Genomic DNA, 16,102 nt, shown 5'->3' on the forward strand with positions numbered 1-16,102 from the left:
CAGAAAAATTTGAACAAAATGAATATTATTACAGATGATTAATATCGAGATTGTTGTTTTCCCAGAGTTCCAGGTATGACTCCTAAAGTTTTTTTCCTCTGAAATGATTCCTCTAGTATATTAATTCAAAATGAGTGAAGCCTGTGAAACTGGGATTACCTTAATCATTGGGAATTGGTTTAGAGATTCAAGTGTTTGTATTGTTATTATTTCCACTAATATTGGATAATAAGTATGTTGTAAACGGGCCCGCTGCTCCAATATGGGGGAGGAAGCTGCCTCCCCTGAATAGCCAGAACTTCACAAAACTGCCACCAGGAAATACTTCAAAACATTCCTTTATTTTCCAGATTCATAAACAAAACTTCACTCCAGAGTAGAGACTTGCTTCTCAGGCAGGGCTGTTCTGTCTTGCTCAGTACATCAACCAATTACACAAAGACTTTGCCCCCTTCCCGGAGGGGAATGCATTAGTCCTTTGGAAATCCCTGCTTTTGTGGTCTCAGTCAGTAGCAAACAAATAGTATTTGTCCCACAAGCAGGATTTCCCCTCAAGACAGTGTAAATCACCAAGCAGCCTTTACTTTCAGGAGGTTCAATACTTTTGGGACTTCCTTCCACCCAAGGTATTTCAGCCTGCTTCAGTTCTTTAGGGACCTGTCTTGCCCAAGGATTTTCAGCCTGCACTGCTCCTCGCCTCCTGAACTGAACCCCTCTTCCCACCAGGCAGCCCTCCTTCATAAACAAGCCTTCCAACTTCAGAGGTTCTCACAATAATCAGGTTTCAAAACAGGTTAGTAATTCCCCCACCACTCAGGGTTTCCCCAAAAGAAAACCAGGCTTCTCTACTTAAGCAGGGTTTAAACCAAAATAAATTCCCAAAACCATGTAGGTTCCAAACCTTCAGGGGCTGCCTTCCTCAGCTCTCAAGCTCCCATTCCGTTCTGCTTTCTTCCCCTGCTCAGGCTGATTAATTCCCTCTTCCATCCAATCCTCCTCCTGCTTCTCAGCCCACCCCTCCCTATTACAGGTGGGCAGCATGATATACAGATTGCTGATCCCGGGAACTGGCTCCTTCATTCACCCTCCCTCTTGTGGTCAGAGACGGTATATGGCCAGCTTGCCTATCCCCTGGGATCTCCCTGCTAGGACTGGAAATGCATTCTGGGATATGTAGTTCATGGTTCTGCTGCTTCACTCTATACATCGGGGATGTAGCCTTGTCACAATGTTTCCAACGAAATTATATGTGACTATAATAGTATTACTATGTTGTATCTTCATTCTATGAGGAAAAACAGACCATTATTTTAGCTAGTATTTCAAGCTGCCAGGCACTTGTTTGCTAGCCATCTTCAGATAAAAGAGGGAATCTATAAGGGGTACAGGCCCTTTGTTTATACAGTTGTAATGCAGAGCTTGACTTGACAACCTCCTACAAGAACAGAACCCAGAGCAGGGTGAACTTTAGCCTGAATTCACTCATTAGCTGGAACTGGTCTACCTAGCTGATGTCATTTGCATAAACTGTGCCTTGTGCTTTTTGTACAGATACCAGATTGACCCCCACCACTCTGTTGCCTGGGTTCAGGGGCTTTCATGAATTCTAAGAACTGCATCATCAGTTATATAAATATGGTTTTTGAGGAACAAATGTTCAGAAGATAGGGAGGAGTTTGCTTACTTGCTTATTTTCAAGGATAAAGCCTCCCCCAGAACCATAGAAGAAGCAGCGATTGAAAATTTGTCATGTGCTTCCTACAGTTTAGCCTGTCTTCATCCAGGCAAGATTTACACCATCTCCTTTCCAGTTTCCATCCTTCGCATGTATGGATCCAAAGTTCTAGAGAAAACCAAGGTGAGCATGTGAGTGGGGCATAAGTCCTTTTGTATTGGTGCCATTTTCTCTTAGGTCTTGGCTAAGTGTGTATTCCAAAAGTCAACCTGTTCTGACAATGTAGTTGTCTTTTTCAGCCACATGTGGATAGTCCAAGGCCTCTAGGAAATTCTTAATGGTCAGCTTTTTTTTTTTTGGCTCTGATCTTCTTCCAAACTTTGGGAAGTGCCACTTAGTGGTCACTTAGGGAAAATTTAATTAGAAAATGGTCTGACCATGATAGGGGTGTTATTTCAATATTGTTATCCCATAATTCTGAAATGTCAACCCCTTTGTAGAATACCAGGTCTAGTATGTGATCCTTTTGGTGGGTTGGAGAATTGATAACCTGTGTAAATCCTAGTGCTGTCATTGTGTCCAAGAAAGCAGCTGTGGTGGTATTTGGGATTTTGATTGTAGATTGAAACCTCCCATGATCACCAGCCTAGGGTAATTCAGGGTCACTTGAGTAATCAGGTCTAGGAGTTCTTGTACAGATAATGTGTTGTTAAAAGCCATGAGCAGCCTGATTGGTTTCTCCTCTTCAAATTCAATTAAAAGAAACTCTGATGCATGTAGCTGGGGATGGAGATTCTGCACAGTTTGATTGTATCCCGAATCAAGACTGCTACCCTTCCACCCTGTCTTCCTGGTCTTGGTTGATGTTGGATGTGGAAACCTGTTGGGCATAGTTCAGCCAGTGGTAAACCCCCACTTTCATCTATCCAAGTTTCATGTATTCCTAGGATGTCAAGATGCTGTTCATGTATGACATCATGGATCACCAAGGATTTCTTTGCAGTTGATCTGGAATTCACCAGTCCTATAGTTCCCAATGGTGGTCTGGGGGTAGCTTTGGTGTAGCAATAAGGTGATCTTTTAAGTACTGTTTGACCTCTTGCGCTTTTGCCTTCTCTTTGGTTGGTGGGGATTATATTTTCCTCTCCCACACCCCCCCAAGGTCTCATGATCTGCCAGACTAAGGGGCATTTTTTGTGTTAGAAGCTAGTTAAGCAAACTTTCACTGGATGGTACTGCAGTCCATCCTGTGGAGCTCACCCTGTGGATAAGCAGTTTTATTAGTTGGCAATGCAGGGTTAAGGCTTTAAACAATCTAAAAGAACAGATGTTTTTAAAGTTGTAAATTCAGACCAGGCCTGTAAGATCAAAGGCTTCCAGCAATAGAGAATCAAATGGCTGTACTTAGCTCTTCTATGTGAATTTCTTTGGAGACTTGATGCAGAGAGGGTTGCTGGTTGACATTAATTTTAAGGAATCTAACAGATTCAGAATTTTAGAAATAGTTTAGTAGCTAAAATAAAACTTTAACTCACGGCTTGCGGATATGAACTTTATACTTTCTGATTCTGATAACCTTGGATGGTCTAACTGATGCAGATTGTTGTAGGCTTTTTCTTTGTTGTCCAGGAGGAGGGTTATATGTAAATATAGATCCAGCTCCAATCACAGGGCACTAGGAGAGTTATTTGTAATATGAAGGGAAAATAAAAGTTTCTTTTCTCCAGCCAAAATAAATGAAAGAAGTTCAAAGTAAAATTGAGGACTGGTGCCTCAACAAAGACTGAGCAGAAGTCTGTAAAAGTTTGGTTTGTAAATAAGCAAAACATGTATTATTTAATCTATTTTGCAGAGCCTGATGTGAACCCAGCCTGCCACACCATACTCCCACTCCTAGGGAGTCGGAGGTCACAAGTGAAGGAAGGTCTTTTCTTCTACCTTGAACCTTACCTTGAGACTTACCTCAGCTCAAGCCCGCTTGCAGGGCTGATAGAGTGTAACCACTAATTGGTGTCAATTAGTGCCAGTTAAGGCAAATTATAGCCTTAACTGACACTAATTGACAAATTATACTCCCCTTCAAATCACAAATCATAAACCTTGGAATACAGTTAGATTCAACATTTATGCTGATTCCCCAAAACCAAGCAACCTTCAAGAGCTGCTTCTACTATTTGTGACAACTTCACTGCCTCTGTCCTTACATTGAGAAGGTAAGTTTTGTCTCAGTTGTGCATGCCATGATAACATCAAGACTGGATTACTGTAATGCACTCTATACTGGTCTAACTACAAAGGGTCTGTACCAGCTCCAATTGATTCAGAATGCTGTAGCAGGGCAAATAGAAGGTTGCAAGTGACATGACCACATCACATCATTATTGCAAAACCTTCGCTGGCTACCAGTACAATACAGGGCTTAATTTAAAATCTGATCTTCAAGGCCCTTAAAAGAAATGGTCCCAAGTACTTGAAGAAAAGGATCACCCTCTACACACCTCCAAGGACATTAAAGTCCACCCAAGGAGTATCCCTTACCACAGCCTCTCCGAAAGACATTACACAATGTGATACCTGCTAGGAACCCTTCTCTGGATCAGCCCCCACACTCTGGAATACACTCCCTGAAAGGCTGTGCTTAACGCAAGACTACCTCTACTTCAGGAAGCAGGTGACAGCTTGGCTCTTTAACCAGGCATTTAATGGAAGAAGTAACTAATTTGCAAGTCTTACCCACATATACAAGGGGTGACACGGGCTACATATACTGTAGCAGAACATGTTTATCCACTTCTACCCTAGCTAATATATAATCACCTCTCTGACCTCATGTGCAACTTTCTTTAAAATAGTCCCCTCATTTTCTAACTTCTCTTAACTATCTATATATTCCATGTTTGCTTATACCTTACACTTTCTAATAAAATGGTTTATTACATACTGTGTTGACACTGTAATGTTGCATACTATGCCATACTTTGTATTATTTGAATATTTTAACTGCTGTAATTTTCTATTGCTTATGTTTGACTTTTTCTTACTGTACATTGCCTTCAGGGAATTCCTTCAAAAAGGCAGTAAATAAACCTAATAAGTTACTAAATATTACAGCTCATTAACTCCAATTATCAGCTCATTACTACATTAATCTACATGTTATTCTATAATTTGTGTGCACTAATTTGTGTGCTAGTTGATGTGCAACTTTATAAAACTAAGAGGTAAATGGGTTCAAATATGCTTTTTAATATCGTTTTTCAATGCCTATGTACCATTTACTTTAGCTTTATTTGTGTGTCCTTACTTCCACTCCCCTGTTTCCAACCCCTAAATTACTGCTCCACCACTCCCAAGCAAGCCACACTTGAAAAAATGTCTCTATAAATGCTACAACTCTCCCAAATTAACCCCAATGCCCTACTTCTTAAAACTATAACCCTGAAACTATCCCCAAGCTCCACAAATGACATCCCCAAACTACTTCTCCACAACCATCCCTAAGCTCCTCAAATCTCCACCTGCAGCTACTCCCAATCTGCCACACTGCCTCCACCCCTGCAAAAAAACTAGCCCCCCACAATTGCCTCTGCCCTTAAACCTCTCCAGAACTACTCCCAAAGATCTCCCTGCCCCTCAAACACTTATATGACAAATGGTATTGAATTCAGTAAGGTATGCAACTGGGAGGAAGGAGCAGGATTGCTAATGGGGATCAACCTGTGAATGGTAACAGACATTTCAGGGAAGGAGTCTTACCTGTGACTATCAGAGCAGAGAAGATGCAGATGCTGCTGAGAAAAGCCCTCATGATGCTGGAGAGAGGATGGAGCTGAGTGCAGTGTATGACAAGGTCTGAACTCAGTCTCTGTTTCCTAGAACCCTTACTGTTCAGGGTGTAGTATTTATACCCTGGTGTGTAAAAAGATCTGTTTTGATCAAGATATTTTCTCATGAGAAATGTCTACTTTTAAATATTAAGTGACGGTGTGTCACTTCAGTGGCTCTTAGCCAAATAAACAGGTCCCGGTGAAGTGCCTGTAGACATTAAGAAGAGTAAGTTCCCACATATGAGATGAGAAATTCTCTCTCATATTTATTCAGTACTTGTTTATTTATTTATTCAAAAGCAAGGATATTCACACAGCACATATTTCAGTACTTAAATTTCCAAGCCCTCCAGAATCTGACTAATAAACAAATGCTTGTATTTAATTATGAGGTTATGTGTCCTCATACAATCACTTTTCGATATTCATGTATTACAACCCTTCTGATCACAGTATCCCTTTCCAATGCTTGAACATAGACAGATTGTGATTTTCTAAAGGATACTGCCTTTATGGAGAGATCCATCCAAAATGGTGTACAACAGGTATAACTTGGCATAGCCTGGTATATTATAGTAACAACAAATGAATAGCACAATTATAGTAAAAATAACTTAGGAAAGAACAGACAATCACAGAACCTAGTCAGCCTAGCAATTCTCTGGACTCATGTGTCTAAGGGTTGGTACTACTGAACACCAAACAGGATTTGTTTCCAACAAAAATGTGTAAGAAGTACAGAAAAATAGAAATCTGCATATAGGTTCAGTTACAGGACTAAGAATTATTCCATAGAAGAGAATTCTAAAAGCCAAAGATATTCATCTAATAAACCATGCCCATGAAAGCTAACACAGCCTTTGGCAGACTAGAAATAGTAACTAACTGTCCCCAAACTATAGGAGTGAACCCCAGTTTCTCACCATCATAAGTCAATTACTTTGTAGCAGGATCTCTGGATGAAAGGCGGGATTCTTTCCTTCGTCTCTTGCTGTGTACACAGCAAGCCTATCAATAAATATCTGGTTAGTGTAGAGATATGAGTTACACACTTCAGCCAGCACTAGTGGCCAGTTTAGCACAAGATTAGAAGCCATAACTCTTCTCCTTGTTCTTCACCAAGTCCAGTATTACACTTCTGTCCACTGTTCTCAGGTGATTGTTTTAGCCCAAAGAGATCACACATTCCTCCTGTCTAACAAATGAAATTCAGGTTTGGAGAACAATGATATCCATAGTTGATTCAGACACACTACTTGCAAATGCTGGTGCTGACCAAGGAGGCCCACAGCCTTATCTCATACTCCTTTCCGTATAAATCTGTCTTGTTACCAAATTCTCACCCAAAGATGAAGTGTACATGCTTTGAAATGCCATTGTGTCTTTGAGCTGGCAGGCAGTGTAAAAACAGTAATATAGTAAGTGATGGCAGATAAAGACCTGAAAGGTCAGGGCCGTGCCTTGGGTCTCTGGTGCCCCCCTGCAGACTATCAGTTGCCCCCCCCCCCCCCCCCCCCCCGTCTAGCATAAAATACCATATATACCAAATACCATACTGTGCAAAATATAAAGACAGCAGATGTAAATTTGAAAAAAAACTAACAAGTACCAATCACCACTTTACAAATTAACAAGTAGAAATAAAACAAATATAGAAAATAAAATAATACCATTTTATTAGACTAATACATTTAGCTTTCAGAGGCCAAAACATCCTTCCTCAGGTCAATACAGTATAGTGCTGTTACAGTATCCTATCCTGACCTGAGGAAGGGGGTTTTGTTCTCCGAAAGTTAACCAAAATGTATTAAAATTAGTCCAATAAAAATATTACCTTGTTTACACGTTCTATTATAAACATTTATTAACACAGCTACAATACTACTTTATCCTAAAGCAAAAAAAATAAAAATATATATTTTATTTACAGTTTGTTGTCTCTGGTTTCTGCTTTCCTCATCTTCTTTTCACTGTCTTCCTTCCATCCAGCATCTCTTTGTTCTCGCTGTGCCATCCAGTGTCTGTCCTCTCTGCTGCCTCCTCCATCCAATGTCTGCCCTCTCTCCCTGCCCCTTCCATCCACCATCTGCCCGTCTGCCCTCTCTCTCTCCCCCTTCCATTCACTCTCTGCCCTTTCTATCCCTTCCATCCACTGTCTGCCCTTTCTCTCTGCCCCTTCAATCCACCATTTGCCCTCCCTCTCCCATCCATCCAGGATCTGTTCCCTTTCTCAGCCCCCAGTTCCAGCCCCACTGTCCCACCAGTCCCCAGTTTCAGCCCCCAGCCACTTCTCCCTGTCCCCTTTTCAGTCCCCAGTCCCCACAATTTCAGCCCCTGCCCCTTTTCAGCCCCCAGTCCCAGTACTAGCCCCCTTATCCCACCTACCCTCCTTTTCAGCCCCTAGTTCCAGCCCCCTTCATCCACATTCCTTGCATTAGGGCCCCCCTTTTCAGCCCAACCCATTCTCCCACCTGACCAGGCATGCTCCATTTTTCCTCATGACCCCTTCTCAGACCCCAGTTCCAGCCCCCTTCTCCCATCTGAGAACCTCTACCCCACCCCTTCTCCCATCTGAGAATCCCCCCTTCTCCCATCTGAGAACCCCTTCCCCACCCGTCCCCTGCTCCCATCTGAAAACCCCCTCCCCATCTGAGAACCCCACAACACCCCTCTCCCATCTGAAACTCCCCCCCCCTTCTCCCATCTGAGCATTCTATTTTTTTAGTTGGTCTGGTCCCAGTCTCCTTTCCACTTTCCATGTATCAATATTCTCCTAAATTCTTTTCCAGGTTGACTTTTCCACGCCCTTTTCTTGTCTTCTTACTGTCCTTCTCTGTATCTGTCTGGCACTGATCTTTCATTTTACGTCCCCCCCCTCCACACACACCCACCCACCCACACACTTTTCTCTCACTCTTTAGTCCTTAGTATCCATCTACCTACTGGCTTTGACCATCTTCTGCTCCTTCCCTCTGCTCCCCATTCCTCCCAGTCCCATCTATCTCCTGCTCCTTCCCTCTGCTCCCCACCCCTCCCAGTCCCATCCATCTCCTGCTCCTTCCCTCTGATCCCCACCCCTCCCAGTCCCATCCATCTCCTGCTCCTTCCCTCTGCTCCCCACCCCTCGCAGTCCCATCCATCTTCTGCTCCTTCCCTCTGCTCCCCACCCCTCCCAGACCCCTCCCACCTATGCGGGAACAGGAACTTGAAGAGAAGGCTTCCAGGGCAGAGCCGAAGGCAGCATGCATACATCGCTACCGCTGCCAGGAGCACAAGGCTGCTGCGCCGGAGGGAGGGAGGAAGAGAGGGGGTAGACAGAGTCGCAGCATCCATGGAGTCGGCACCAGTGGTGAGAGGCGGAGCAGCGGGAGTGGTATGGCAGGGCAGCACCGCAGCGGCGCCCTTGAAGGCAGGCGCCCCCCTGCGGTGCTTACCACGCTTACCGTGTTGGCACGGCCCTGTGAACGGTACCATCCAGTCTGCCCAGCAGTCACATTTATTATCAAGTGAAGATTAAATCAACAATAAACATGAGATTAAATACTTGACCATGGTCTTTCTTTGGTGTTTCTGGGACATAGACTGAAGAAGTCCTCCTGGCTCTGTCCTTATTTTCCAACTATTGGAGTTGTTGTCAAAGCCCACTCCAGCCTATCCGAATCCGTCATGTCATTTGCGGGACACAGACCATAAATGTCTGTGTGGCACTATCCTCACATTCCAAATTACTAGATTCTCCTTTGAAGCCCTCTCTAGCCCATCTTAAACTGGATTGCTATATGCATAGACTGGAGAAGCCAGCCCAACACTGGCCTTAGTTTTTATGCCTTTAAGTTTTGTTCTGTATACCATTCATTTTCTAATTAGAGATCCACTCCTAAGTCTACTACCCAAAACTTCAATTCATGTCCTCTAGTTTTAGCATTTTCCCTTCTATGGAAAATATGTTTTTCTGTATTAACACCTTTCAAGTTTTTAAACGTCTGCATCATACCTCCCCTGTCCCTCATCTCCTCTAGGGTACACATATTCAGGTATTCCAGACTTCTCATACATTGTTTGGCCCAAGCCCCTTACCATTTTTGGCACCTTCTTCTGGACCACTTCAAGTCTAAGTAACCATACTTGGACTCAAACTCCCTGGTCAGATCACAGTAAACTCGAGTTCTCTCTCTATTGGAGGGAAAATACAAAATCAATGAAAAATAAAAGTATCACGACTCCTCACAAAACTAGAGGGAAAATAAATACCACAACCTTCTGGTCTAACATCTTGAACAATACTGCTCTTCCTCCAGCAGACAGTAACAACTTCATGAGTAAATGGGATGATCTATGCAAAATGTCTTAAATATTAGCACAGCTACTCTCAAATCTACAACCAGAAAATTTCACCATTGGTTTAATCAATCTATCCTTCTTTTGAAAAGGAAATGTAGAAATCTGGAAAGAAAATGGGCTAAAGACAAATCAAACCAAAACAAATTAACTTGGAAAATTGCCATCAAAGCATATAAAAACAAGATCAAAATTACAAAAACTCAATACTATAACAAAATAATTGGTGGTAATTTCCTTAATACCAGTTATCTTTTCAATCTGATAAAAAGCCTATTATTCACAAAGGAAATAGCCACAACCACATAGTCCCTACCAACAGCAAAGCAACTGGCTACTTTTTTCAAACAAAAAATAGTTAAAATCAGAAAAGGAGTCCTCAAATTAAAAATCAACCATCAAGATATTTACAAAAAACAGTCAGACACACATACAGGAATACACACCAACAGAATCTGGTCTTCCTTCCAACTACCAACCCATGAAACAGTAAAACATTACCTCCTAAAATATTCAACCTCACAATGCATACTAGATCCTTGTCCTAGATACCTACTACTACTACTTATCATTTCTGTAGCGCTACTAGACGCAAGCAGCGCTGTACACTTGAACATGAAGAGACAGTCCCTGCTCGACAGAGCTTACAATCTAATTAGGACAGACAAACAGGACAAACAAGAGATAAGGGAATATTAAGGTGAGGGTGATAAAATAAGGGTTCTGAACAAGTGAATAAGGATTAGGAGTTAAAAGCAGCATTAAAAAGGTGGGCTTTTAGCTTAGATTTGAAGATGGCCAGAGATGGAGCTTGACGTACCGGCTCAGGAAGTCTATTCCAGGCATATGGTGCAGCAAGATAAAAGGAATGGAGTCTGGAGTTAGCGGTGGAGGAGAAGGGTGCAGACATAGGCGGTCGGTGGCCCAACTGTTTGGGGAGGCTAAAGGGGGTGGGGTTAGGGGTGGGGCCAGGGGTGGAGCTTAAATCCATAATTGTCTGATAACACGCAGAAAAAATAAATAAATAAAAAAGTCACAATTAATACCTTTTATTAAATTTAGATATTAGATATGTATCATATGTCAAAGAATAAAGTGGTTGCTCAAAGCATATTCTAACCACAATCGCTCAACTGCAAAACACTATGCACAACTTTGTCCAAAAACACACTCAGAACCTTACTGTACCATAAATATTACACTGGGCAGACCTAATACACCAATATACCACCCATATGGAAAATGCAGACTGTCAACAATATGAAACAAGGGATTATATCATCACAATTCTCATGTAGAGCCACAAAACACCCTAATTCATGTTTAATGTGGGATAAAATGCCATAAATAAGTAAATAAATAAATATAAACTTTTAATGTTGAGCACCTGATTCTCAAAGTGGACATATTCCAAACACTATAATGAAAATAAAATGATCTTTTCTACCTTTGTTGTCTGGTGACTTTTTCTGATCATGCTGGCCCAGTATCCATTCTGCTGCTATCTGTCCTCAGTGCAGGTCAGGAAGTCATCCTCATTAAATATCTCCCTGGCAACCCAGGACACCTCCAGTCAACCCCCCCTGCTTTCCCAGCAGTAAGGTAAACAAACCATAAACCAATTTCTACAACTGCTAGAGGGCTTTCACTGCAGCTCCTGCTGTGAGGATGGAGGTAAATCAACAATTTAATCACCTCAGAGCAGCTGGACTCCACAGCTGATCCATTCTGCTGCAGCAGGGGGGAGGCTTAGCCTCTCCAAGCCTCTTATACTGGGTGCCTATGGGTGCAGATAAGAGAGATTTACCCAGTGAATGGAGTTCCTGGGGAGGAATGTAGGGAGAGATGAGAGTGGAGAGGTACTGAGGAGCTGCAGAGTGAATGCACTTATAGGACTATGAGGAGTTTGAACTGTATGCGGAAACAGATAGGAAGCCAGTGAAGTGACTTGAGGAGAGGGCTAATATGAGCATAACGACCCTGGTGGAATATTAGTTGTGTAGCAGAATTTTGAACAGATTGAAGAGGAGAGAGATGGCTAAGTGGGAGACCTGTGAGAAGCAAGTTGCAATAGTCTAAGCGAGAGGTGATAAGAGTGTGGATCAGGCTTCTGGTAGTGTGCTCAGAAAGGAAAGGATGAATTTTGCTGATATTATAGAGAAAGAAATGAAAGGTTTTAGCAGTCTGCTGAATATGTGCAGAGAAGGAGAGGGAGGAGTTGAAGATGACCCCAAGGTTACGAGCTGATGAGACAGGAAGGATGAGAGTGTTATCCACAGAAACAGAGAATGGGGGTGGAGGAGAGGTTGGTTTAGGGGGAAAGATAAGACGCTCAGTCTTGGTCATGTTATGAAGGAAGCTCCTAATATATTTATTAATCTGCTTCAGCAGCATATCTCCTTCCTACTATTCCACAGCACTTTCCCTAATAATAAAGGTTCTATTATCCTAACACCTATACAAAAAAACAATTCAATCACTATAACTGATGTAGCAAACTACAGACCAGTAGCTTCCATTCCTTTGATGATAAAGGTGATGGAAGGAATAGTAGCAGCACAAACTATGGACTACCTTTCACATTTCTCCCTACTACACAAATTGCAATCAGGTTTCAGGCCATGCTATAGCACTGAGACTGTCTTTACTACCCTAGTATCAAATCTCAGAAAAGAAATTAGCATAGTGTCTAAGATCTTAATAATGCAGTTTGATATGTCTAGCGCATTCAATGTAGTAGATCATAATATTCTACTAAACATACTAGAGAACTTTGGTATATGTGGCACAGTCCACAAATGGTTGCAAGGATTCCTGAAATCAAGATCTTACAAAGTGAAAATGAAAGGAACCTTATCCTCTCCTTGGTCACCGGACTGTGGCATCCCTCAGGGAACTCCACTATCGCCTATTCTGTTTAATGTAATGATGTTACCACTAGGTAACAGAGAAACAGCAGGATTCAAAACATTCATATATGCTGACGATGTTAGCGTATACATAAGCTTTAAAAAAAACATTCAAGACACCTTACAAAAGGCAAAATTTGACTTAAAATTTGATGGAAACTTGGGCCTCAGAATCCAAACTAAAGCTAAATAAAGAAAAATTTAAATTCACGGTCATTACCAACCTATTTGACTAAAATGACTATAACAGTTTCACAATTGACAACACTTCATTCCCCATTGACAATAATCTGAAAATTCTAGGTATAATTATAGACAAATATTTAACATTTGATACTCAAGTTTCCTCAGTGATCGCAAAATCTTTCAGGTCTCTTTGGAAACTAAAAAGGATCAGACCCTATTTCTCATCAGAAACATTCAGACTATTGATACAATCATTAACATTATCCCAATTCGATTACTGTAATGCCATATATGCTGGCTGTAAGGAGTACCTGTTGAAAAAACTCCAAACAGCTCAAAACATTGCAGCCAGGTTCATATACAAATTTTCTCGTTTTGAAAGTGCCTCCCCTTTATTAATCAAATTACACTGGCTTCCCATCAAAGCGAGAATCAACTTCAAATTATGTACCTTTATCTTTCAAATACTAAATGGCACAGCTCCAGACTATATGGTACCATTAATAAACTTACCTCAAAAAACACTAAATATGAGGCAAGAAACTATCTCATGATTACTCCTCCCAAATTGCGAAAAAAGTGATCTACAAAACTGTCCACTCTGCAGACTTCACTTACCTAGGAACCAAATGGTGGAACTCCTTACCATCCAAAATAAGAAATACACAGGAATATACTAGATTCCGCAAAATCCTCAAATCCTTCCTATTCAAACAAACCCTCACAAAGAACAACCATATCTTAAACAATTAATTATTTCCTGAATTGGTTATTGCTGTATTTACCATTAACTTTCTCTTTGCTTCATGTACAATTTCTCATTCATAATAGATTTTCTAAATGTTAAACATCCATAGCTATTCCAGTATGTTTATGATACTCTATTGTAATATTGGATTCTTACAGCAAATTACTTTCTTATGCATTATTATTTGTTGTGTATCCTATATGGTTTATTGTAAGTCACACTGAACTCAAACTTGTTTGGGATAATGTGGGATATAAATGTCACAAATAAATAAAGTCTTCTTACATCTTAAGCAAGATGCACTGTTTCATCATCTTCAGATCCTCAGATACTATCACCCCAAGATCCCTCTCCCTATCTATGCATATCAGCCTCTCACCTTCTAACACATAGGGCTCCCTTGGATTTCTACTCCCTTACTGCATCATTCTGCACTTCTTTGCTTTGAATTTTAATTGTCAAACATTAGACCATTATTCTAACTTTTGCAGATCCTTTTTCATATTTAGAGTGGAGGAGTGGCCTAGTAGTTAGAGTGGTGGACTTTGGTCCTGGGGAACTTGGTTCAATTCCCACTGCAGGCACAGGCAGCTCCTTGTGACTCTCAGCAAGTCACTTAACCCTCCATTGCCCCAGGTACAAATAAGTACCTGTATATAATATGTAAGCCGCATTGAGCCTGCTATCAGTGGGAAAGCACGGGGTACAAATGTAAATAAAATAAAAAATATTTACCACTCCCTCTGGAGTATCCACTCTGTAACAAATCTTGATATCATCTGCAAAATGGCAAACCTTACCTTATAACCCTTCAGCAATGTTGTTCATAAATATATTGGAACAGCAAAACAGTAGCGAGATCAACAAGACACTGTGGAGGCGAGTAATCAAAATGCTTTATTAAAAGAAAGTTAAAAAGACTTGACACGGAGCCATGTTTCTGTGAAAAACGCCTGCTTCAGGAGTCTACAAATCAAGAGAGGTATATAATTACAATGCACACAAATGCATCCAACTTAGTACAATCATATAAATAGTAATGACTGAGAAAACAATAAGTTTTTTAACAGACATAAAAACATATATTGAAAAGATAAATGATAAACATCCAAGAAGACTATAGATCACATAAGGCTAGTAAAATAAAATAAACTGTAAAATGAGCCATAAAATAAAAAAAACCAATATAAAAGTGTAAAAAGAAGGAATGAAACCATAGCTCTGTCCATCCTTTTACAGGATTGAAACTAATAAGTATAGTAGATATCAAGTATGGGTAATATATAGATGCGAACCTGTTTGTTGTGTAAGCCAACGAATGAAACACCATAAGCAAGGCAGCCAAATCAAGCCTGAAATAGTGAACAGTGCCAGAACATGAAGAATGCATTTAGTTAGAACGAAACAAACACTAAAGGAAAAAACAAAAGATTTAATAAGTACCTTTAGAAAGGCTAATGACAGATGAATGCGCCAAGCATAAGCTTAGAAAGACAATCAAAACTATGGGGATAACAAACAGGAAAAGAGTATTTGTAAATACAAGATACTGGAGAGTGCGACTTGCAGGTAAATAACAGGAACAGATGTGGGATTAACTTAGCTGTGAACAGTGCTGTAGGGAAGGGCCGTGAGTTGTGTAGGAAAAGCATATGCTAACGTCCGGAGGAGTGGTGTGATGATGAACATTGAAAAACAGCAGAAAAAGAGAATTGTAGCCAAGAGGTAAGTATGCAATAACGGAGAAGCAACTAGTCCTAGAAGTGATAGTACTAGAACTGATGGTGCTGGGAAAGGACATATGAAAAAATGAAACAAAACCACAGAGTGATGATCCGAATAGAGCTGCGCAAAAACAACAGGAAAAAATGATATCAGATGAAAGGCTGAGTGAAGAGAAATGGCAACAGACCTGGAAGAGAAGTCAACCGCAGTGGTGCTAAGCACGAAACGCTAAGGCAGCAATGAAAACAGTAAAGCCAGCGGGTCTATTTAAAAGGAAGAAAAGGCAGCAAAAAAAAGGGGGCGTGGTCAAACAAACCAAAAAGGTGAGCGCATAGTATACGTGGCAAAAGAGGCGGGCAGTACAAGAAAGAAAACGTGAGAGTGACTGGGGGTGGGCAGTACAAGAAAAATAACGTGAGAGTGACTGTACAATGTAAAAAAAGGAGGAAAATGTCAAAGTATCTAAACAATGAACAAACAAAAGGGGAAAGTGCAAAAACAAAGACCAAGTGAGAAAGCGAAACGGAGGCTAAAAAAGCAAAAGCAGAGATGAAACAGTAATTTGAAAAAACTACTAAATGTAAAAATCCAGAAGAATGAAAATCCTGTTATGTGTATTAGACATGTGACAAGGACAGGAAAACAAAAAAGAGGGGAGGGCAGAGAAAAGGGGGGAGGGGAAAGACACAAGGGA

General features: G+C 41.0%; 1 protein-coding gene across 1 annotated transcript in view; it reads right to left on the bottom strand.

The window, feature by feature from the left end:
* LOC115476212 (phospholipase A2 inhibitor and Ly6/PLAUR domain-containing protein-like) overlaps positions 1 to 5,559 on the bottom strand; it is a 30,697-nt gene extending 25,138 nt beyond the window's left edge. Inside the window, exon 1 of the mRNA XM_030212458.1 lies at positions 5,432 to 5,559. Within this exon, the coding sequence (XP_030068318.1) occupies positions 5,432 to 5,483 (52 nt within the window). The 5' untranslated portion in view covers positions 5,484 to 5,559. The remainder of the gene's footprint in view (positions 1 to 5,431) is intronic.
* Between the last annotated feature and the right edge of the window lie 10,543 nt (positions 5,560 to 16,102).

This window comes from Microcaecilia unicolor, chromosome 8 (assembly GCF_901765095.1).
Source record: "Microcaecilia unicolor chromosome 8, aMicUni1.1, whole genome shotgun sequence".
NCBI lineage: Eukaryota > Metazoa > Chordata > Amphibia > Gymnophiona > Siphonopidae > Microcaecilia > Microcaecilia unicolor.